Source organism: Pararge aegeria, chromosome 10 (genome assembly GCF_905163445.1).
Source record: "Pararge aegeria chromosome 10, ilParAegt1.1, whole genome shotgun sequence".
NCBI lineage: Eukaryota > Metazoa > Arthropoda > Insecta > Lepidoptera > Nymphalidae > Pararge > Pararge aegeria.
The window spans coordinates 18,506,540-18,530,436 of NC_053189.1; the positions used below are offsets into that span (position 1 = coordinate 18,506,540).

At 38.6% G+C, this 23,897-nt stretch overlaps 2 protein-coding genes across 3 annotated transcripts in view; one reads left to right on the forward strand and one right to left on the reverse strand.

Moving 5' to 3' along the window:
• The first annotated feature begins 134 nt into the window (after window positions 1-134).
• LOC120626896 (transmembrane protein 258) lies at window positions 135-662 on the forward strand. Its single transcript, XM_039894681.1, has 2 exons — window positions 135-245; window positions 326-662. Exons 1-2 carry the CDS (start codon window positions 240-242, stop codon window positions 563-565), a joined length of 246 nt encoding a protein of 81 aa, XP_039750615.1. The 5' UTR covers window positions 135-239; the 3' UTR covers window positions 566-662.
• Window positions 663-2,332: 1,670 nt separating this feature from the next.
• Window positions 2,333-23,897, reverse strand: part of LOC120627159 (protocadherin-16-like) — a 33,514-nt gene continuing 11,949 nt past the window's right edge. For both annotated transcript variants that reach the window (XM_039895034.1, XM_039895033.1), the window contains 25 exons: window positions 21,408-21,601; window positions 20,150-20,267; window positions 18,759-18,884; window positions 17,903-18,081; window positions 17,052-17,233; window positions 16,661-16,835; window positions 15,170-15,371; window positions 14,685-14,826; window positions 14,050-14,241; window positions 13,243-13,364; window positions 12,473-12,709; window positions 11,778-11,903; window positions 11,370-11,490; window positions 11,190-11,287; window positions 10,216-10,348; window positions 9,644-9,748; window positions 8,838-9,007; window positions 8,162-8,260; window positions 7,182-7,374; window positions 6,462-6,571; window positions 5,433-5,590; window positions 4,437-4,643; window positions 3,837-4,001; window positions 2,827-2,929; window positions 2,333-2,487 (listed from right to left, as the gene is read on the reverse strand). In XM_039895034.1, the coding sequence (XP_039750968.1) occupies window positions 2,404-2,487; window positions 2,827-2,929; window positions 3,837-4,001; window positions 4,437-4,643; window positions 5,433-5,590; window positions 6,462-6,571; window positions 7,182-7,374; window positions 8,162-8,260; window positions 8,838-9,007; window positions 9,644-9,748; window positions 10,216-10,348; window positions 11,190-11,287; window positions 11,370-11,490; window positions 11,778-11,903; window positions 12,473-12,709; window positions 13,243-13,364; window positions 14,050-14,241; window positions 14,685-14,826; window positions 15,170-15,371; window positions 16,661-16,835; window positions 17,052-17,233; window positions 17,903-18,081; window positions 18,759-18,884; window positions 20,150-20,267; window positions 21,408-21,601 (3,741 nt within the window). In that variant the 3' untranslated portion in view covers window positions 2,333-2,403. The remainder of the gene's footprint in view (window positions 2,488-2,826; window positions 2,930-3,836; window positions 4,002-4,436; window positions 4,644-5,432; window positions 5,591-6,461; window positions 6,572-7,181; window positions 7,375-8,161; window positions 8,261-8,837; window positions 9,008-9,643; window positions 9,749-10,215; window positions 10,349-11,189; window positions 11,288-11,369; window positions 11,491-11,777; window positions 11,904-12,472; window positions 12,710-13,242; window positions 13,365-14,049; window positions 14,242-14,684; window positions 14,827-15,169; window positions 15,372-16,660; window positions 16,836-17,051; window positions 17,234-17,902; window positions 18,082-18,758; window positions 18,885-20,149; window positions 20,268-21,407; window positions 21,602-23,897) is intronic.

Sequence of the window (23,897 nt, forward strand, 5' to 3'; positions counted from 1 at the left end):
CAGGTTAATTCAGTTGTCTAAAGGTTTATTATAATTCTCTAACAGACTTTCCAATTTAGTTGGAATGACAAAAAACAAAACACACGGCTATGCATATCCATAGACAAAAATGATAATTTATGACACTTCGAATGACGTGTTAATTAAACGTCTGTGTTGTTTACTACTTTTTTGGTTATTGGCCGGCGACGATATTTCCGTCGTAAATTAAAAATTCCTGCCTTGATATTTTATTAAACATGAGTGTAAGTAGGATTCAAATACTGAACTTTATATTTGGTACATTTTTACTGAGATTTAGGTTGATTTATTATGTCTTTTTCAGTTGGAAATTGAATCCATGGTGCGGTACGCGTCACCAATAAACCCAGCGGTGTTCCCACATCTTACGATGTTGTTACTCGGGATAGGGATATTCTTCACCGCATGGTTCTTTGTTTATGAAGTCACAAGCACGAAGATTTCGAGGGATCTATTCAAGGAACTTCTGTTGTCACTAGTTGCTGCTTTGTTCTCCGGTTTTGGTATTTTGTTCTTGTTGCTATGGGTGGGTATTTATGTGTGATAGTACCTCTCTTGTTTAATGAAAGTATCATTCCTTGTTAAAAATGTCGAATTAATTTTGTATATTTTAAGTATAATAATTAAATTTATTTAAACGAGTCTTTTTATTATTTCTAGCTGTATGTCCTATTAATTTTATTTACTTCAATGTTACAATCACATGATGCAGTCGATTTACTATTAATATAAACAATGCATTATAGAATTAATTTCAAATTATTTATATTGACAAAAAATTGTTCTTATCATTGAACTAATTCTCAAAACAAAAAATAATTTCTCTTTATTGAAAAGAAATATTTTTAGTATGTGTAGTACACAAATATAAAAATATTTCTTCTCATATTAAGCTTATTGTATAACATACTTGAGGTCAGCTTAATTCGGTAGACAGGCAAAGTTGGCAGTTGGTTTTCAGCTCTAGTATTCTGTAACTTAACTGACCTTTACTAACCACAGGCAACCTATTAACTTCTTCACCCAGTTTTAATAAATGTGGGGTAGCGTTGGAGAAGTTATGCATTGTTTCTCACATTCTGATATTTGGAAGGTGATGTCAGTCAGTTAAAGTGTGACAAAACACTACATAAGTATTCTAATTTTATGCATACGGAAATGACTGTCTTATATGAAGACACCCTGGTCTTAAGCTTTCCAGCAAATAATTCAAATGTTCTATTGTGTGGAGTTTTTGTAGGACATCCAACACTAGACACTAAACGGTACAGCCGATGCATGTTGGACACTGTTGGTTTGACCTTGCTATTCCTTAGGTCGCTCGCTCATTTTGGGTTTTTGGTGAGCTGTGTGTCCTTCCTAAAAAGTTGTACCCCAATGTGGCATAAAAATACATCATTCTGTAACATCTGTAACTTTTATTTACTTTACTCTAAAAGTTATTGCTCCTTAAACGATCCTACCTACTTAATTAGCTCTTTATACTATCGGAAGGGGTGACCAATTAAGACCAATTTCCTAACAATGGGCCACAGAAATATTTCTTGCCAGAAAGAATCTAATATCTAATAGTTTTTGACTTGACGAGGCAATCGAACCAAAGGCCCGATGAATCCTATTTGAACATACTAACCATAAGTGTATGAGTTTCGCATTCGTTGCTCTTGTTTTTTACAAGCTCTTTAATATTTTACGGCCGCCTGGCGCAGTCGGCAGCGACCCTGCTTTCCGAGTCCAAGGCCGTGGGTTCGATTCCCACAACTGGAAAATGTTTGTGATGAATATGAATGTTTTTCAGTGTCTGGGTGTTTATCTGTATTTTATAAATATTTTTGTATATTCATCAGTCATAACCAAGCACCCATAACACAAGCTACGCTTACTTTGAGGCTAAATGGCGATATATTGTCGTAGTATATTTATTTATTTATTTATGTTTTTTTGTTTTTACTCATATGTTTGTAACCGACTCCTTTGGACTTGATTTTGACCCTCTTCAAACGGTCTGATTTCGTTCGAACTTTGTATCCAGGGCCGATGACAGCACACTAATTTGAAAAAAATATTCTATTTTTAATTTTACAAACTAAGGTTTTTGTTGAAATATAAAAATAATTTTAATTTTGACCTATTTAAAATAATAGTATAACCAAAACTAAAAAAAGCTTTTATAAATAAACTAAACTTAAAGGTAGAAATTAGTTTGGTTTGCGTGTTTTTTTTTGAGAAGTCTCATTTGGATAGGGGATAGGGATACTTAAATAAATGCACAAGTTTTTGTAAAAATTGGATATAATTTAAATTACAAATAGTTACTTACACTAAGGAATAAAAAAAGATAATATTTACAAATGCATAGGTACATTGCTAATACAAATTTGGTTATAAATTAGATTGTTTTTTTAAAAACTCCGGACTGAACGGTGTGGTGTTGAAGCCGAAGTTATTGCTGTGTGTGGCGACAGGCTGCAAAAAAACAAAATTAAATATTGTCATCGTAAGCCAAGCGGTTAACCCCGCGCTTCTTTCTTTGCGAAGCTATGTGCGTTTATTACATAAGCAATTAAATATCACTTTAACAGTAAATGAAAACATCGTGAAGAAATCTGTATTCCTGAGAGTTCTTCATAATATTTTTAAAGGCGTGTAGACTCTACCGATTTGCACTGCGCCCAGCGGCCAGCGTCGCGGGCACGGCAACCATTCTCATTCTGATAGGAGATCCAGTAGACTTTCACAAGCCTCAAAAAGTTTCCCCCTTTGACAGCGATGACAAATATTAAAACAGTTTATTTTTTAACTTACCTCAACTGCCGTCAAAGAGTCTCCATCCGCTGTAGGGAAATAATCCTTTCTGAACTGCGGCAAGTCCTCGATGCCAATCAGATCAGAGTCATCTGATGCTTCGCTGTAAATAAACTAAATGTTTAATATCTGTGCCTTGCTTAATAAGCGGTGATAGTCAAGTGGGTAAGTCCTCGGTTTCCCTTTTGGGGGGGATCGAGTTCGATCCACAGCACGCACTTCTAACTTTCCGGAGTTATGCGCGTTTTAAGCAGTTTTAACGGTGAAGGAAAACACCACGTGACAACCTGCATGCTTGAAAGTTCACCATAAAGTTCGTTCTCGTAAACACTTTCCATTCTTGTGGGAGACTTCGGTCGTGGCTAGTTACCACAAAACCGACAAAGACGCGCCGCCAAGCAATTTACCGATCCGGTACGATGTTATGTGAAACCGAATAGGGATTTTATATTACCCGGCATTATATATTATTAAGTTCGTTGTGGGCTCGTCTTTTTAGACCAGGGCGCGTTTGGAACCCTCGTAGCTTTGGGTTTAACTTTTAAGTTGGCGAATGAAGTTATCACCATGATTCTCACAATTATGGAAACATATACGTATAAACGCTTAATAAGTGCCTGTGATAGGCCTACATGAATAAAGAATATTATTTTAATACTGTAATTTTGTCCAGATTTGAAGGTCGATTGGCGCAGTGAGCAACCCTGATTTCTAAGTCCAGGCTGTGGGATCGATTCCCACAACTGGAAAATGTTTGTGTGATGAACATGAAAATTTTTCAATGTCTCGGTGTTTATCTGTATGTTATGTTTTCGTAACATGCAGATAAATACTACATATTTTTCATAAATATATTCATCAGTCATCCTATTACCCATAACACAAGCTACGCTTACGCTTGGGGCTAGATGGCTTTAGCTGGCTTTTGTCTGTTTTTTTTCTTGATGGTTTGCAAAAACTCGCGCTTTCTGGCGACCTATATTATAGTCCTGATACGTATACGTATTTACCTGATAGCGTCAAAGTCTGGCGCGTTGATGGCTTCGTTCCAGATGGGGTTGGAACCCTTTTCAGTGTGCTTGTTGGTGCCGGGCGCCGCCAGCCCCATGCGGTTCAAACCGGAGTCCTGCGACCCGTACTTCGGGATCGACAGGGCTTCCAGGCGACGATTTAGCCTGGACAATAGGTTCACTTACGTTACAACTTTGAAAAACAACTAGAAATGTTCCTCGGGTGTCCTCTTCTTGAATCTGCGTTTTACTGGTTTTATTTGACTTTAGTAAAATAAGGGAAAGGGTTAAATCGCCTGGCTTGTTTGCATGCTACAAACCAGCTTACGTTATAACATATTTTCTTCTAAGTTAAAGTTCTAAAGGGCCAGGACGCGTTTGGAACTCTCGAAGCATTAGATTTAAGTTTACTTATGGTTTTATTCTCTGTCAAGAGATACATTATTAATTTCGGAAGTAAGAGTTGAGATAACCAGTGACATTTCCGGGCACAAATCGCGCAGATCTTCAGCACGGGCTTTAACATGACGTGCAACATCGACCAGGTGGTGCCCGCAACACGGACACATCCGGTGTGACGCTCGATGACGTGTAACTCACACTCTAGTCCGCACGATGAAGGTCGCCAGCAGCACGAGGCACAGCAGCGCCAGCGCGGCGGACAGGCCGGCCAGCACGTACACGACCACGCGGCTGGTGTCCGCGCTGATCTCGGGGCTGGCGCCCGTCACGAAGTCGCGCAGAACCAGCAGCTCCGTGTTGAGCGTCGTCTGGATCGCGCGCAGCGTCTGCGTGTCACTGCGGAGACTGGACAAAGATAAATAATATAAACCTAAGAAAACTAGACCAATATTTTTTTAAATAATAACCAGCTACTGCTCTCGTTTATTTCGACTTTTTACAAATCCCGCGGGAAACTTTTTTATTTCTGGGATAAAATGTAGCCTATTTTACTCTCCGTCGTTTCCTAACTATGCAAAAAATCAAGTAGATTCGTTGTTTAGGGTGTAAAGCAACGACAAAAAAAAACAAACAGGCATCGAATTTAAAATACTAGTATAGTAGTAATCGACGGACCAAGTAGATGGTAAACGTGATGGTACAAAGCCATCGCCTACAGAGCAACACTTCGCAGGGCAAGTAAGGGACACTTTTTGCAAAGTTTGTTAAGTCTCATGCGCCTGTGGAGACCATTTTGGGTCCACACTCAACGTATTTTAAGATTTTGGACTCCTTTTGAGATCTTCAAATGTTATGTTGGCGATTATTGTATATAAACAAGTTAATTGGTCTCTCTTAATACGAGGGTACTCTCTGAATATAATATGTCTCTCTTCGGTGATTGTAGCTGCACTTGAAATATTCAATCAGTCCATCTCAAATTTAGCTAGCCACCGTGGAAATTTGGCAGATAATCATCTGTTAAATCCATATTTTGCACTTGGAAACCTAAGTTTCCAACTTTGGCAGATAAAATCACGTAATGTTTAATAATGGTTTGAGCATTATGTGATGGCACCTTTCCACAGTGGGTAGCTAAATTTGATGTCAACTAGAATGGTAGTCCCTTCTGTAAAGAGCATTTCTTCGGCTTACTCCTCGATGACTTCTGTGGAGACGGGCACGTTGTCGCGTATAAAGTGCGCGCGCACCTCGATGACGTCATCGAGAGTCACACCGGATGTGTCCGTGGCTGGCACCACCTGATCGATGTTGCACGTCATGTTGAAGCCCGTGCTGAAGGTCTGCGCGATCTGTGCCCGGAAATGACACTGGTAATCTCAACTATTACTTCCGAAATTAATAATCACGAGATTGGATTGTTGAATTGTTACGTGCCGCTCAATCGATCTCCGATCCACGTGCCAATAGTTAACTTCTGCAATCAAATTTCTTTTTCACGTCAGATTTCTAAAATCTTATTCTTGGTCCTAGTCGGTAAGGCCCAGCGATCGCCGAAAATCAAAAATAAACACTAAATTCAAAATTGATTTATTTATAGTAGGCCTGTCAAAAACGCTTTTTAAACGCCAACGAACTGTTAGTTGTGACTTTACCACCGATTTGGAAGGCAGATTCTACCGAGAATAAGCCGGCAAGAAAATAACGTTTGCTCTTTTCCAACATCATTTTACAATTTAACAATCATTGTTCTATCTTGTAATCCAATGTTCCCGAAACGATGAAGACCGTAACAAGTGGAGGCGCATCGCGGGCTGCATTAGCCAATGTTATGTAATCCGTAATGGTAAAAACATTCCAAATTGCAATTTTATATCATCATCTAAAATATTTCTTTATAATTGATGCAAAATATAATAAATTAATTTAAAATGGTTGAACCAAAAACTAAGGTAAAATCTTGCGATGTTGTGTTATAGCTTTTGGAACTCTGACATTTGGAAACTTCCTGAGAGAAAGTATCAGTTATTGCACACAATAAAATTGATCATCGTCAACCACGACCACTCTGTCAAGAGTCAACGAATCAGGAGGTTCCATCTTGTGTGACATGAAAGCAAAGCGGCTTGCTACCAAGCAACCTTGTACCACTTAATAATAGTAAAATTCAGTTATTAAAAAAAGCACGTTCAGATAAAAAATACTCAAAATTTTGCTACTCACGAAGTCTGCGTGTGACTCCACTTGAGTCAAAGCGTTCACAAACATAAAGAAGACTCTGTTTTGGGACGATATGAGGTAGATCTTCACTGCTGTGGTGTCGTTTGCATCATCTGGAAATATTTGTAATTCTTTCTTAGCTAATATATCATCGTCACACTGTACAGAAAATATTAAAATAGCTGAAGTATAAACTTTTTATTTAACTTTAATTGTACGTAATGTAGTGGAAAGATCTAATTTATTTTATAAGCTGCTAATGTGCTTTTATGAAATTCTAGAATGGATTTAAAAAAAACAAAGAATGTAGTTACAAATAAGTATCACTCGTAAGGTTGGCGTTATGGTCCTAATGGAACAAAACTTTTAACAATAATGAACTTGCAAATTGGTGTATAACGTATTTATCAGTGACCCTTTGGTGCTGCAGACGTTTTTGGGCAGTGGTGATCATGGTTACCCATTTATACGTTTGCACGCTATTTATAAATAAAATATCTATAAAAACGGCAAAAAAATATTATTGTTTTTCGTATCTATTTGTTGTTATAGCGGAAGCAGAAGTACATAATCTGTAAAAATTTCAATGTCTAATGTTTAACTATCACGGTTAATGGGGTCTGGTGACAGACGGACGGACAGCGGAGTAATAGGGTCCCGTTTACCCTCTGGAGAAGAAACCCTAGATATAAAGACAACAGAAATGCTCGTTGAAAAGTATACCAGGATCGGAAGCAATGACGTTGAACTCGAACATCCCATGCATGCTAGCTGTGGGTTGCATGTTGAGCGTGAGCACGCCGCTCACGTTGTTCAGCAGGAACGCGGAGTCGCGCACGTTGGCCAGGCTGGCGTCTGTCATCATCGACGACTGGTCGATCGCGTAGCTGATCGGCAGGCCTTCGGAGTGGACCGCCTGAGGAGGATTCAGGCATTCAATTCACTCATTGCATAGTAGGCGTGCAAAAATAAAACCACCTTAACATTATTCCGTTTTCTATCTATTCACAATAAAAAATAAATATATTTAAAGCTCGGTGGTTTCGAGGACGTTTTAGATTTTATTTAGTTTTAAATAGTTTATTTTAGGTTATATTTATAAAACAATTATTTTAAAGAATAAACATGAAATATTTAAAGTTCATAAATAAGTTATAATAAATCAATGTTTAACAATAATTGGTACCTACTAAAATTATCCTACAATGTCACAAAACAAATTATAAGTTTATCTATCAATCTCAATCAATTTCTTCTCTATCTGCGAAATTTTCCCTGCAGTGAAAGAAATAATCTAATTATTTAAATTAATATTCCGTGAGATATTGTTCGATTCTAAACACGCCACTGTTATGTTATGTTAAAGATGCTGCTTATTTTTTTAATTTAAAAACGAAGTTTTGTCCCTTGATTATGTCTAATATATATATTTTTGGTAGCCTATTAGTGGACAACCCAAATAATGCGAGTAAGCTTCACACCAGTTTTGTGACAATTTATCTTCGTGGTTCGTAATTTTTGATCGTCTCTCAAAAAAAATCACCCTCAAAGATAACCGCTTGAAGTTAAGCGTCTTTCTAACGTATGTCGTCGACGCAATCTTTTAAAATCACTTATTCTTGGCAGGGTCATTTCGGGCAGTAAAATTTTAACTGCGCATGAAATTACCGGTTTTTTTTCATACATTTGGTTTTATCCTTTACCTGTACAGTGAGAAGTTCTCTATTGACACTGTCGAGTGTAGATATCCCTGCTGTGTACAAGCTTCTCGTGAAAATCGGACGAGGGTTAGCCTCTCGCACCTGTAACATACAACATATATATCAGTTCTAGTGGATGACTGTATATGTATTGTACAACCTACCAACATGTTTGAGGTCTGTCTACGAGGAAGTTCGTTAGTATAAAACCCAGATATAAAAACAAGATATCTTGTTTTAGCAGATGACTCTCCGTTACCAACAATAAAGATAATATTTATAATAGCCACACTGTCGTGATCTTGGCTCGAATAGATCAAAATAACTGTCAAAACGACATTCATTACTTTACATGATTCTAGTTAATGCATCTATGGGTAATATGAGCTAGGCAAATCGAGGAAAACACGGATATGAAGCATAGACTAACCAAACTTTGCGACTCTTTCACTCGGCAAAGCCCAGGAAGCGCGAAGCACAGATGATTGAATATTCACCCGAAAACAACATCAGTAGTTATTGAAATTAATTCGCAAAGTGTGCACTTGATTTAATGACCACAGAGGTAGGTAATAATTGGTCGCTCCTAAATCTAATTGCTTCCCTCAGGATTGGCATTACATTACCCCGTTAAAAACTTACTCTTGCGTCTATAATTTTAGTACGAAAAGTAGCTCACGGTGATGGTAACGGTCAAGATAGAGCTGGGCAGTGCGGTGGTCACGTCGCGGGAGTTGCTGGCCACAACTCGCATCGTGTGTATCTCACTCTCACTTCGGTCCAGTGCCCTGGCCAGTGTGAGGACGTTAGTCACTGCATCTAGTGCGAAGTAACCTTCTTCGTTGCCATCTGTAGCAGAATCATTGAGTTGATAATATAGAACTAGGTTAATTGGAAAGTGGGCATTAATCCGATGGAGTACTCCGTACTACAGTCTTCAAAATAATAAATAAATAAGTTTTGTTCTATACTTTAAAAAAAAATGAATACCTACTGTGTCATGCCTGCATGCAACAAAAGCCACTTTTAATTTATTATTGTTTTTGACATAAAATGGGATACTGTGGCTTATCTTTATCCCACTACCGGCCCACTACAAAGCACGGGTCTTCTCCCACAATGAGAGGTAAGGCCGTAGTCCAGTACGCTGGCCAAGTTCGAATTGGCACACACCTTTGAGAACTTTATGTAGAACTCTCAGGCATGCAGGTTTCCTCACGATGTTTTCCTTCACCGTTGAAGCAAGTGATATTTTAATTACTTAAAACGCACATAACTTAGAAAAGTTTTAGGTGCGTGTTGGAATTCGAACTCGGCCCCCGAAAGTGAAGTCGAGCTCGTACCCAATTCACATGGTTTATCTTAGATACATAATAAATAGATCAAAAGATGGGGTTTTTTGAACATTGTAAACATTATTATATTTATTTGTAATGATATCTGATAGTTGGTTCAGTTAATGAACATACAATATAAATTTCTCACCAATAATGCTGTAGTAAATGCTGTGACAATCGTCAGCACAAAGGTAGTTCTTGAGATCCACAGCGAGGGGCAACTCATGTTTTTCTGTCAAGCCAGCCTCCTGCTCTGAAATACGGCAACGTACATTACATTTATTACTAAAGGTCTTGCCTCTTTGTTAACTGACCTCCAAAATAGAAATGTCCAACAATATGAGATGCCTCGAGCCTCTTACATGAACTCAATCCATCCGGAACATGGCACATCGACTAACAATGCTCATAGTGGGGATAGCTGATAGATGATACAGATACGTAACTCTAACTATAAGATAACTAACTCCTTTCAATATCCTCGCCAGCGAAGACGAGATTACCAACTTATTTCGTCACCCGGACGTGGATCTCATCAGTGACTTCGGGCACAAAGGTACCAGTCCAATGAATCCCAATTTCTTATTCTGCCGCTAAGCAGCATTGTTGCAATGCTGTCTCGCGGTCTGAAGGTCGTGCTTGCCGGTGTTGCTTTGCGCAACATAAGCCATTTCATCTTTGATTGTCTAGTTTAAGTCAGTTCTGTTCTCAGTTTCTCACCTACGAAGGCCACATCGGCAATGTTGTTGCTGAAGATGGGTTCCCCTTGTGTGGGTACGAACACTGCCCGCAGTGTCACCTCTGTGAACCGGGGGTAGGGCTCCGTGCCGCCGTCCGTAGCGCGGATGCTCACCTGTTTATCCAACACAACATATAATACACACAAAAAACCATACTAATACTATAAATGCGAAAGTGTATCTGTTTGCTACCGATATTTTTTGTAAGTTATACTTCATAAGCGGCGTAAAAAAAATCATAGGATTGAAATAATACGATGTGAATGCGCGCGCTCATGGTTACACGATTTCAACAGGATGAAGGTAGTCGCGAAACCGAGTGAGAGGGGAATACATCGTTCACCAACTCTTTTTTTTAAGTTATACTTCTTTTGGCGGATTGGGGGAAAAATGCTGAGAGTAAATTTTTACGATGCACACACCGGTAAGAAAAACCGACACCTGAAGTTAGATATAGTCGATATTTAATTTTTCAAAAAAAGATGTGACAGTACACGTACACGACAGTACAGTGTACACCTTCAATCTTAAAGTCTGCGGGCTAATTCCAGTGATTTAACTGATTAAATTGTACAAAAATCTCAAATTCTAATGTTCGGTGAAACTTGGTGGACCGATAATGAAATAACTAGATAATGCATTAAATATAATAAAACTTTCAATGCATTAAATAGCTTTATCGATTGTTAGTGGCGTTTTCTCTACAAACGTAGAATAAGGGGTAAGATCACTTTTTTTTAAAAGATTTTTATCTTGTTACACCAAAAAAGTAAAATTTCTAAAGCGTGTACACTGTACACACACGTTTATAATAAACTGTATAACTGAACAAACGGGCGTCGACGGAGCTTTTAAAAAACGTTGTTACCTTAGAGGTACGCATCAGAAACGTGTCTGAAAAGTGCTCCGTACGTGTTAGCTGAATGTTAACCAAGGTAAACTTAACGGTATTACCTTAAATTCTTTGACCTCTTCAGTGAACATTTGTTGGAGCATGAGGATACCTTCATTTTCGCCGTTCGCTAATACTTGAAAGTACTGGGATGCCTCATCTAGGTATACAAAAGGTTATTTTAATTAATTATTTGAATTTATGAAGATATTTCTTAATTCCAAATATAAAATGAAAATTACCATCGCCAGAAATATCAAAGGTGACTTTTCCCGCTTCCAAACCGTCTTCATCTGTAGCTTGAATAGAGTCCAGAAATTCGCCAGAGACTAGCCCCAGGCGAGCGTTGACCATTGCTCGCTCCTGTTAAAGTATAATATCAATCTTAGTGAACAACGTCAATCTCCACTTAATTAAGACATGGGGTTATTCAAGAAGCGTATGAGTTAATGCCTTGAGAGCTGGCTGACTAGTGATACTTGCTGGAAGAAGAGCCGTAGCGAGGAAAAAGCGCTCATGCCGCGATTGCCAGAAAGTCACTGGTTCAAATCCTGTAGGTTCCGAAAATTTTTACATGCATTTTAAATATATAAAAAAAATCATATAAAGTAAATATAAAATAAGTGGTTTTAAAATCAAAACGTACCTACCCTTGCAAATCGCAGGACGGAACCGCTTTGAGGAAACACAAAAACGGGCGCGTGGAAGTTGTAAGGCCGGATGACGAGCTGATAAATCTCACTGGACTCTTGACGTGGCTCACCATGATCGTATGCCTGCGTCGTGTACACATCATTAAAATGTAATTAAATAACGTTCTGGTAATGGTGAATAAAATTACTTATCTAGTCTAGATCTACTAGATCTAGATTCTAGGATATAAGGAACTTGGCTAAAATCTACTTGCTGACTTCAAATCCGGATTATTACTTAGTCATGTTCAGATAATTTTCTTCACCAGCCCAGGAAATTACCCAAAAAGCAGCTAGGTGGGTGCTCAAATTTCCTCCTTTGTGAGAAAGGACACGTTGTGAAAAACAGTGGAGCATTGATAGGCTGGAATGTAAGATTGCTCGGAAGCACACCGCTCCGCTTTTATCTCTCACAAGACAGAGAAATAGTTGTCAAAATGCTAATGATGAAAAAGAGCAACTGCTGAGTTTGTTTTCTTCATGGATGTATCACTTCACGCAGCCTTTTTGAAATAAATGAGATTTGAGTTTTATTATGTTGATAATAATAATATGCCAGAATCTTGAAGTAGTTATGTAACTTGATTCATTATCGTAAATCAAAAATCAAGCAGACCACTTAGAGGGCCTTGTGATACACTAAAAAAACTCACGAGAATGCCTATATCATAGGTTCCCCAGAAGCCTTTCAAATCCACGAGCGTCTCCAATTCTCCACTGACGTTGTACATGTTGTCGGTGTAAACGTCGATTGCGGTGAAGAGGTCGGGAAGAACAATGTCTCGCTCGGTGAGTAGAGTGAGGTTGGCCACTTCGTAGCCCACGCGCGAGTTGTCCGTGTTAATCTCATCGCGATCTGGGGCGAAGATGTATGGAGAAAGTCTGCTACCCTGAGAGTAAACAAAACCAATTTCACAGTTTGAAACCATAAATATCCTATCTATCTATCTATCTGTTTGTAATCTTTAAACTTGCAAATTTAAGCCACTTTTTGCTACCGTAAACAGAAAATTCACACAAATAATAACATCAAAACAAACACTTAACCTATTTATTAGTCTTTGCAGGCAATCTATAAGTATTTTTGTTTTCATGATATTTGATAAGGTAACGATGCTATAGAGCGCCTTGTTTTACAGGCCAAGGTGGAATGCACCAGAGCTTAAGATGCATCAATTCAAATCCGCTGTCGGCGTCCCCTCGTATGAGTGTAGCAGCTCAAGCTCGTGAAGCAAATCATCCAAACAGCGTGATGACCACGACCCCTTTGACAAGATTGTAACGATAAAGAAGAAGATAAGGTAAGCATGAACCTCTGGAAATACTTTTGCATGGCCAAAATCAGATGTGAAAAGCTTGATTTGTTAAAAGCTTGACGTGCTGGCAAAAAAATATGAATGATGTAACATGTGCTATATATTACTTTGCTTAAGTTCTCGGAGACAGACCAGGAGAGTCTATCGCGTGACGGCAGCTCCGGAGCATTGTCGTTGACATCGAGCAACACAACGAGCACCTCTGTAGTGTTTTGATTCCTGTTGCCATCTGTAATATCAGACATCGAAAATGTACACAAGAAAAAATTGTGGTTTAGACAAAATGGACAGGAATAACGTTCCATGAATTCCATGTTCTCACTCAGAGGGCTAAAAAATCGATCTAGCTCTAGAGCAATTATTGTTTTATGTAATTATTGTTTCAAGGTTAATTTTCAAATTAAAATAATTTAAAATGAAAATTTGAGATATTGACAACAAAACGAACATCCGGCTAAGTTGGTTGTGGGCATTTTCCTAGACATATGCGTGTTTGGAACTCTCGTAGCTTTAGTTTTGTATAGAAAGTAGTTATCGCCATCATCTTAATACTATGTACACTTTTTTTTTTTTTTCATTATTTGTACACCACTTAGAAAAACGAAAAAAAAAAGAACAAACACATGAAGAATGAGGCAGATACAAAAGGCGGCCTTATCGCTAAGTACTCTCTGCTATCTTTGCTAGGCAATCTAAGGATTAAGAAAACTAACAATACTATTGATAAATATAAAAAATAAATATGCTAATATAGAGATAATAAGTCTTAACAGCATTTTTAAATATGCCCAGTGACTTCGACTGTCTTATGTTCAATGGGAGTGCATTCCACAATTCCACATTTTAATGTAACGTACGAATCAAAAGCGCCATCTATAGGCCTATTTATTTCAATAAAGAAATATTTGACAAACCTCCCTCAGTGTAGAAGTTGTCAATGAGGTTGAGGAATATCCTATGCGTGGGCTCCTCTCCGTCCCTGTCAAGAACCTCGTCCGTGGTGTAGTCGACGAAGATCCGTCCCGTGTCCAAATCCACGGAGAAGAAGTTACGCAGGCGCGAGCTTACTGCATAGTTGATTTGATAGCTGACTGTATGGTAGATCTCTGCATGATACAAAACGTAATATTAATATTACGAGCAAAACGGTGCTCGTATTTTTATCGCTGAGCAATTTCAGTTAGCGCATCGATCTTGTATTTCCTTTGATCAATTAAATGGGTTGGCTTCATACCACGCCAATTTCATTGCGGCTTTGCCCTCTTATCTACATCCTTCTTTTATATAAGGCAGGAGGCTAAAGCACTAGAGTAGAATATTGATTATGTTATATATATATTATAGTGATTCACATTATTCACCACCCAACTCCGTTCTCAAAGGTGTGCAAAGTCTATCAATCTGCACTAGGCAAGCTTTGATGGACTACGGCCTAAACTCTCCTATTTCTGAAAGTAGATCCGTGCCCTGTAGTGAAGTCAAAATCAAAGTTCCATGTTTTAAAAACTATGGATATATCTGTCAAGAGAATAGCTCATACATGTCTTACCATCTCGATCAAGGTCCTCAGACGCAACAATCACCACTTCGTCACCCTGAGTCGCGTTCTCGTACAAGTATACTGTCGCATTGAACAAGTCCGTCCGCACTGTTGGAATCTTATTGTTCGTGTCTATTATTTGAATTGTGATCTGAAAAGCATGGGTTACTTAAAGCCTATGTTATAAAAGTTTAAGAATATTATAAAACAAATAAAATATTTCTTTTCATTCAAATAAATTGCAGAAGTATTAAGAGGGTAGGATCAAGGATACATTGAATTGATTTGCAATCATAACTTAGCTTCAATTGCAATAATGCTGACCTGATTGTGTTGGTGTTTGATTTCTGGTAGGATGGTAGGATTATAATTCTTATTTTAAAATAACTCGAGTATATGGTATACTTGAGTTATTTTAAAATAAGATTTTTTTTAAAGGATGTACCCCGGTTACCTAAAGGGCTATGCAAGTTTGGCTATCCAATATAACTTACATTGCCTTCAGTGTTAAAGTAGTTCTTATCAGGAGGGCAGTCCTCTGGGTCGGCTTCTGTACATTTGTCGCTAGCTATTACTGTAAAGTAGAGGTTGTCACGCGGCGGTATATCAGCATCGATTGCCGCATTCAAGGCCACCTCGATCTGACCAGTATTAGAGTCGATCCTCACTAAATCTTCTAGTGTGTCTTCCCTCGGCCTGAAATTATCTAACAATTTAGAAACGGCTTAAAACAACTACCGACATCGTTTCACGATTTTGAGCATCGTTACTTGATATTATAAATGTCAAAAGATGTCTGTTTGTTCCGCTGCATCGATCTTGTTAAATGGCAGATATGGCACTTATACAGCTTGCTTCTAGGACCTGGAATTTAATCTTTTACCAGCACCAGAGTAATTATTATATAGCCCGGGTTGTTAGCGACGCAAACAGCCCTCTAGTTAATTATTAATTAATAAAATATAAATAATTAATATTATATAATTTTCGCTGCAATAAATGCTTGTCTATGGTTTTGTAATAAACTATGTGCAAAACGGAACGTAGGTGGCGGGGGCGGCAAAACTGTGATTCTGACAACCGCGGCGGTTCAAATTGTAGACGTTCACCGCAACCGACCGCAGCCGCATCGTTTAAACTTTGCCAACCGCTACACACGTTCCGTCAGCCAAGTCACTTAAAGAAATCCTGTTTTCACTTGCCCTGACCCCTACACGGGGGTTTTAACATAGCTAAAGTAATCTAGTCAAACTATGCTAGGAAAAGGGGCTTTAAAAACAAATATTATTGTTGATACAGCAACCACTAGTACCTATATATATTCCAGACTTCCCTTCTATCTTTATAATATTATTTTAATTTGCAAAATCAAAAAGGCTGCTGAGGATCTTCGAAAGGGTGCGTAGAGATTGGGCGGCGTAGAAGGAGCGTTATTTTATCGCATGCGTATGGAAATTCTTTTACAGTCATGGTAGTTATACTCTGTAATGGATTGCCAAGGGACATTAGACAGTCTAAATCATTAAGCATCGTCAAAAGTGGTTTAAAGTAATATTATTTATCTATGGAGTCATAAACTTATATATGTGCTCTGTATGTATTTATATGTGTATGTATTTATTTCTATATTATTTGTAGTTGTATTAGCTATTTGTGTTTTATTGTTATACATAGTTGATGTAGTTTATGAATCATTTTCTTATTTCATTAAGGGTTGTCTGGAGAAGATCGCTTAAAGCGATAAGACCGCCTTTTTATTTCTTGTATTTCTGTTTTCAATATATATTATCTTTATCCCTTAATTGTGTGCAATAAAGAATATATCTATCTATCTATCTATTTTAAAAATTAATTTATGAAGAATCATCACGAAATTCATTTTAGAATGAGCAGGGGTCCGGCTGTAGTCCTCTACGCTGGCCAAGTGCGGATTGTTAGTGTTAAAATGAAGAATATTCTATACCTAATAATATTCTATAACTCACACTATGGTATAACGGACTTGATTGTATAGAGGGCCGTCGATGTCGGTGGCTTGGACCGACCCGATAATGGTGCCCGTTGCGGAGTTCTCGCGCACCCTCAGCGTTTGGTTCAGGGTGTTTTCGACCCACTCTGGCGCGTTGTCGTTCATGTCTATGATCGTTATTGTGAATGTTACTGAAAAAAACAATACTATTATGAATGCGAAAGTGTGTCTGTTCGTTTGTCCTTACTTAACGCCGTAACTAAGCAACAAATCGACTCATAATTGAGTATACCTACTGATAAATAATATGTTGACATACCGACAAAGTCACTGTGTAAAGAATCGTTTAAACAATAATATTGAGGTTATGGAATCCTTTAAAAACGTCATCAGCTTTTGTTACCTACGTTCATCGTAATCCGTTCCGATGGCAGTGTTATTATCTACCACCCGGATGGTGACGTACAGCACTTCGAACTCCTCGAAGTCGATGGTTACGTTGTGTCGGATCTCCTTTACAATTAGCCGACCGACTGCAGAACCGCGGTTGTCATCTCCATCGGGAAATGAAGTCTCTATTTCCAAGCATCTGTCAATCAGAAAATTATATTTTATTTTATCGACCTGGCTTTTGCCTTTCTACCGTGCCTCGAAGAGCACGGTTAGCCGTTCGTACATATCATTATTACTAACAACTTATAATTGTCTCATATTAGTTAGTTAGTTAATTATTACTAGTAGAGAGCCTTAGAAGGAGAGAGAGAGAGTGCATAGTATACGTAGGACAGAAGAAGAGAAGTGATAGAGCTCTTCCACATGAACATGTTTATAACAATATAACCAACCAGTCTGTCCAAGCAGCGTGATGATTGTAGGCAAACCCTCGCGTTGCGAGGCGTCAGTCTAGCAGTGGACTGTTTAGGCTTTTGATGGTTATATCGCTCGACAAGGGATACAATTTACGTGTCCACCTGCTTGAATACGGCAACAAATAATAGTAGAGGTTTATCGCGATTTATTATTCGTTATTACACTTCTCATCATCATCATATCAACCGATAGAAGATTTGGTTTAGAGGCTCCGTGCGACGCCGTCTGTCCACTTCGTTTGGGGTCGACGAACGCTGCGGCGCTACCGGCCATTCCAGCACCTTTTCAGAGAAGAAAGCTTTTGTCGTTTCACCGGGAAGAAAAATGTCTTCTGCCCATCGTTCAGGTGGGCCATCAAAGTCTAGTAATTATCTGTAAGATACTGTACCCCACGTATTCCGATGGGGCGGTTTCCCTGCCCTGTTTGGTTGCGTAAGAGGAATTCCAAACGATTTCAAATCTCAAATCAGCTGTAGTGTCGGGATCCGTCGCTGTGATCTCCAGTGACTCCCGCGTCACTAGGTATCCTTCCGGTACGTTTTCTTCCACCTGTGGACTACCTCGGGGCTGTAACAAGTGCAACAATATTTTATATTTGAAATCCTGTTTTTTATTCCAACCAATCAGCTTTGCATGAAAATAATTGAAAGGACGATACCGGGATAATCAAGGTATTCTTTAATCCAAAAGGACAATGTCAGGGTCGTCTGATCAAGATCTTTAGAGATGGAGCCAGTTCCAGATTAGTAAGTCGAGCTATCTTAGGGCATCATATATATGGGGTAAGATAAACAGCACTGAAACGGGCAGCAGGCAGCAGCGTTCTCTGTGCTACTACTACTGGCTTTTTATTCTTTATCCTCAATGTCATATCAGAGCAATGTGATTTATATTGTTGCGCTCTGAGTGAATTCTCAAGGAACGCAATGTGGGTTATTTGTTACAGGACTAGATTATATAAAAAAAAAAAAAGTTACACTATCGCATTAGGTTTAAGAATTATGTGATGATAGTGTTAGAATAAGAATATAAATAAATAAATAAATAATAAATAAATATCCCAACGGGAGGTTTTGTTCATTACCACGCTGGGCAGAATAGGTTAGTGATCGCAGTAGATAATTCCAGAAGTGCACTGTTATAGGCTTCAAGTGATGTTGATGATTATTCTCTGCTACTTTATTTGTTTCTCTATTTTGTTATTGGCTGTAAGTTTTCCTAAATAAATAAAAATAAAAACTCACCAGTCGGAGACTTGGCGGCGTGTTGTTGATGTCATTAAGTTGTATGACAAGTTGAGAGGTATCCGTGTTAACTATCGGTGTTCCATTGATGCTGCTGGGTATCCCGAGAGTGTCATGAGCTCGAACCTTCATTGTATTTGAAAACATCAGGATCAGGGAGATATACGGAGAACAAATAACCGTGCATCCTCAGGAGCATTGACTTTATAATGAATAAGTAATGGTCAAACAATGTTTAACTCTGGAGATGTTGATATTACAATGAATAATAATTGTTTAACAATTAATAGTTTTGGAGCGAAACTTGCGTAGAGGGTACATTGCCGAAGATCTGTTTGATGTGAAGTATAAAGATTGAAGAAATTATAAATAACACTATACAAATTCTCCTGCTTTACGCGAAGTATAGCAAGATAAGCTTAATTTTCATAATATATCATAGAATTCCGCAAAGTTCCGCCTGCTCCTATCCAAGGTAATTTTTTTTTTAATTCCACTACATGTCAGGCTGCAATCTTACTTGGTTGTAAGCGAAGGTGCAGTCTGACCTGTAAGGGGGTATGGCAGTTATATTACAGCCCTTATCTTTTTCTACAAAACATCGTAACGGAACACCAAATCGCTTGGCTAAAGCTGGCTAAAGCGTCGGTACGCTGGTGAATAGCCGCGGCCAAGCCCACCAGGATAGACCAGACAAAATCCAGAAATTATGCATTCCCGAATTGTCCCTGCCGGTAATCGAACTCGGGACCTCCTACTTAAGAACAGCGCTCATCGCTGCGCCAGAGAGGTCGTCATGTGTTTAAAGTTGTAACTCTAAAATTTTCCAAGTTCCAGGATTCTAGTTGTAGTAGACATTTTGGGACAGAGATCGTCAGGGGAAGTACTACTACCATGCTTCTGCCGCATTTCTGTATGCCCGTCTCAAAGGCGTGGTTGCCGGTGTAATTACAAGCAAAAAAATTTAAAAAAAAAACATTTATTTCAAGCAGGCCTACTTATAAGCAAGTTTCTCTGCTTGTAGTGACTCTACCACCGATTAAGAAATCAGATTTTACCGAGAAGAGCCGACAAGATACTCGGAAGTTGCTCTTTTTCAACCTCAACATCTACAATGATAATTCTATTTAAAATTTATTTAGAAATAAAATTTGGGTGTTTTGTACAATTGAATCAATTAAATCACCGGAATGAGCCCACAGACTTTGACAATTTAAAGTGTACACTGTCACGCCTTCATTAATCAGCTAATTTCATGATGTCGTGTTTTTGTGAAGGTGTGCATCGTAAAAATTTACTCCCATCATTTTTCCCTAACGCGCTAAAAGAAGTATAGTACTTCAAAAAAAAGATTTATGAATAAATCTTGAATCAACCATAGACCTACTGACCTGGACAAGCACTTCGTTTTGCCTGTGGTAATCGAAGGCACTATCAATGGCTACATAGATGTCTCCTGTGGTCTCGTTTATTCTCAGGAATTGCTGCGCGTTGCCCATTAATGTATGTCTATTGACAGGAGAAAACAGGATATTTAATTATATTCTTGAGATTAGTAATGACATTTCAGAAATATGTCGGTATTTTTTGCGGCAGATCTGAGCTTGATTACAATCACTTTCATCACCATTGCCGACCACTACAGGGCTATTCTGTATCCCAGTTGACACCAAAGTTAGCCGCTGTGGAAAGTTACCGTTATTATACATTACGTAAATGTATCTGCCACTATAGATTTAACAGGATATTTGGTGGCAACTTTCTTTCAAGGTGCCACAATGTGCCACAAGTCAACCCTCGTCTGCAGTCACACCTGGTATGGCAGTTATATTAAATCTATACCCCAATTGGTTTATACGCGAAATCGTACCAGAACCCGTAATCGCCCGGCGGAACATCTTAGTCGGTAAGTTGGTGACTAGAAGCGAGACCAGATAAAATTCAGAAATTTAAGATTCCCAATTAGCCCCTGCCTGTGATTGAACCCGGGAAGTCCCCTCCCACTCAAAACCACAGAGCTCCTCGCTGATCATTGCAGTCAAGGTTAACTTGTAGTGCAACAAACAAAAAGTCGCTTCCGCTGTTTAGGTGAGCTGAGTGAGCTGTACGCTCAGATTTTTTAAACTACGCAACTGATTTTAATGCACTTTTCAGCAATAGATAGAATGAGTGATAAAGATTTATATGCAGCATAAATACGTTTTACAAAAGAAAAGAAATGCATAATTTGTATTGTAATGTCGTAACCTATTATTTTCGCAACTGCCTCGCTGGTCTATTGCTTAGCATGTCCGACAACGGATCACGAGGTCTTCTATTCGAGCCAAGAATTGTTACGTATTGTGTTTCCCGCAAAAAAAATCATTACCAGCTCGGAGTTAGGAAATTTTCGTAGTCTAACTCCGCGCCTCGGAAAGTGTGCTAAGCCTTCGGTCCCGGTTCCCTTGCTTGTAATAATAATCTTTGAAGCTCATCAAACCGCAATGGAGCAGCGTGGGGGGTCTATGCTTTAAAACCCTGTCTTCAATGAGAGACTAGGCGCCCAGTTGTGGGACGATAATAGGCTGCGGATGACGATGGAACGGAATTTTACTAATAATGTCACCCGTGCGAAGCCGGGTCGGGTCGCTAGTACAATAGGTAACTCACACCACACTATCATCGATATCTCTATCTTTGGCGCTGACTGTTGCGACGTGGAAGCCTTCCCCGACAGTCTCATCGAAGGAGACGTTGCGGCTGCTGCTCTCAAAGATCGGCAGCTCATCGTTCCAGTTGATCAGGTTTATGAACACCGTGGCAACTCCCGTTAATGTCGCATTTCCTAAATCAGTGGCGATCACCTGAAGAAAGAAGTTTTAATTACAATATACTACAGCTAATAGACCCGATATAGTGCTAGTCGATCGATCAGTGCGCCGTGCAATAATTGTTGACATTACTATTCCACATGACGATAATCTGGTGAAAGCTGGAAAGGAAAAAGTACCTAAATACTTGGACCTTGCTCACGAGATTACCGCCATGTGGAATGTTAAGTCGGCCGTTGTTGTTCCGATCGTCATTTCAGTCAATGGTCTTCTCGCGAAAAGCTTCGACCAACATCTTAAGAAGCTTTCGCTTGGTTGTTGGATCAAGGGCCGGATACAGAATGCAGTAGTCCTTGAAACGGCGCGTATTGTGAGGAGGTTCCTCACTCTGGTGCCCTGACCACCGGTTACTTGGGCATTCAAAAGCCCCGCAAGCGGAGGGTGGAAGTTTTTTTTTTTTTATAAATTTTTAATAGTGTTTTTTAATTTATTAAAAAAAAAAGAATAAAAGATAGAGAATTGAATAAATATACTACACCAATACACACATCGCCATTAAGCCCCAGAGTAAGCGTAGCCTGTGTTATAGCAATAACACAGGCTTAGCTGCTAAGATGACTGATGAATGTTTATTTATTAAAATTACTTATTATATACAACGTGTAACAGAATAACGCAATAATATTAAAGAATGCATAAGTATGCATAAGGAATCACCCTGTACAAATATTATATCATAATAATTTTATATTTGTATGTGCAATAAAGACTTTTTCTTCTTCTTCTTCTTCTAAATCAAAAGAAGCATATTTAATACAAACGAATTCAAAACATTCTAAGTATTTACTTATAACAACCGTATTGAAGATAGAAGACAGACACGCGCATAGTACCTACGCCAAGCGGCGCGTACTAAGTGCCAGGAGTCCGGCTGTATCTGATTTCTTTTAGTAAAACCTATGGCAGTACTTTACAAAAAAACCATTAGGTTTTCGGTTTCACAGAAAAGTCTGAGATACAGTACATAATGTACCTCTTAAGCCTGTGAAGTATTATCTCGGTTTTCATTTACACGTTGCATAGATAAACACCCATACATTGAAAAAGCATTCATATTAAATAAATAAATAAATATATTACGACAACGCACACATCGCCATCTAGCCCCAAAGTAAGCGTAGCTTGTGTTATGGGTACTAAGATGACTGATTAATATGCTAATGAATAAATACTTAGAATATACGTATAAACACCCAGACACTGAAAAACATTCATACTCATCACACAAACATTTTGCAGTTCTGGGAATCGAACCCACGGCCCTGGATTCAGAAAGCAGGGTCGTTGCAAACTGTCAAAACAAATATTCAAACATTTCGTGAATGCTTTCTATTCGGGAGGTCCGACTTCCATCCCCTCTTACTTTTGGAACTAAAATTTGACTTGTGTTAACGGTGAAGGAGAAAAACATCGCGAGGAAACCGGCATGCCTGAGTTCTCTATTATGTTCTGAAGGGCATGCGAAGGCTACCAATCCGCAACCGCCAAAATAAGTTGAAGTTTGTTTGTGTGAACTTTGGAACTAGAAAAATCACTTGAAAAATCTTTTTTTTTGCGTTTGATAGCACAATTCTAAAAGGCTATTTAACCTTACGCCCCAGAAGTACTGGTAATACGAATTAAGAGCGCGGGCTGTAGTGTAGTGGAGCAAAGTTTGCATGGGAAACTTATTAGAACTTGTACGAGGATGGTGTTAATTCAATAATAATTGATAGTCACTACAAACAGACTGTCTTGACGTTTCAAAGGTGCTTACTAATTAGGCCCACTTGAAATAAATGAATTTTGAATTTGAATTGAATTTATCAAAGAATCTAATAATGAATAACAGTTAAACCCATAAAATATTAGCCAGTTAAATTGCATCAATTCTGACATCAACATCATATTCCGGCCCACTACAAGGTCTCCTCTCTGAAAGAAAAGGTTTGAGGCCGTATTCAACCACGCTGGCCAAGTGCGGATTGGTAGCCTTCGCATGCCCTTGAGAACATAGTAGAACATATTAGAACAAGTAGTTTTTGCGTGAAAGCGTAACAAACAAACTTACATTTACATTTATAATATTAGTAGGGATGTTAATTATACGATAATAATCACTACAATGTTATCATGATTATTTATTATTAATGAGTGATGTGCTCATAAATGTGGAGTTCCCAGGCTCGATACCTGGTGGGAAGAATAAGGGAATTTATAATTTCCGAATTTTCTCTGGTCAAGTCATTTAGTGTTTCTTTACAATGCCGCTACCATCTTAGACTTCATC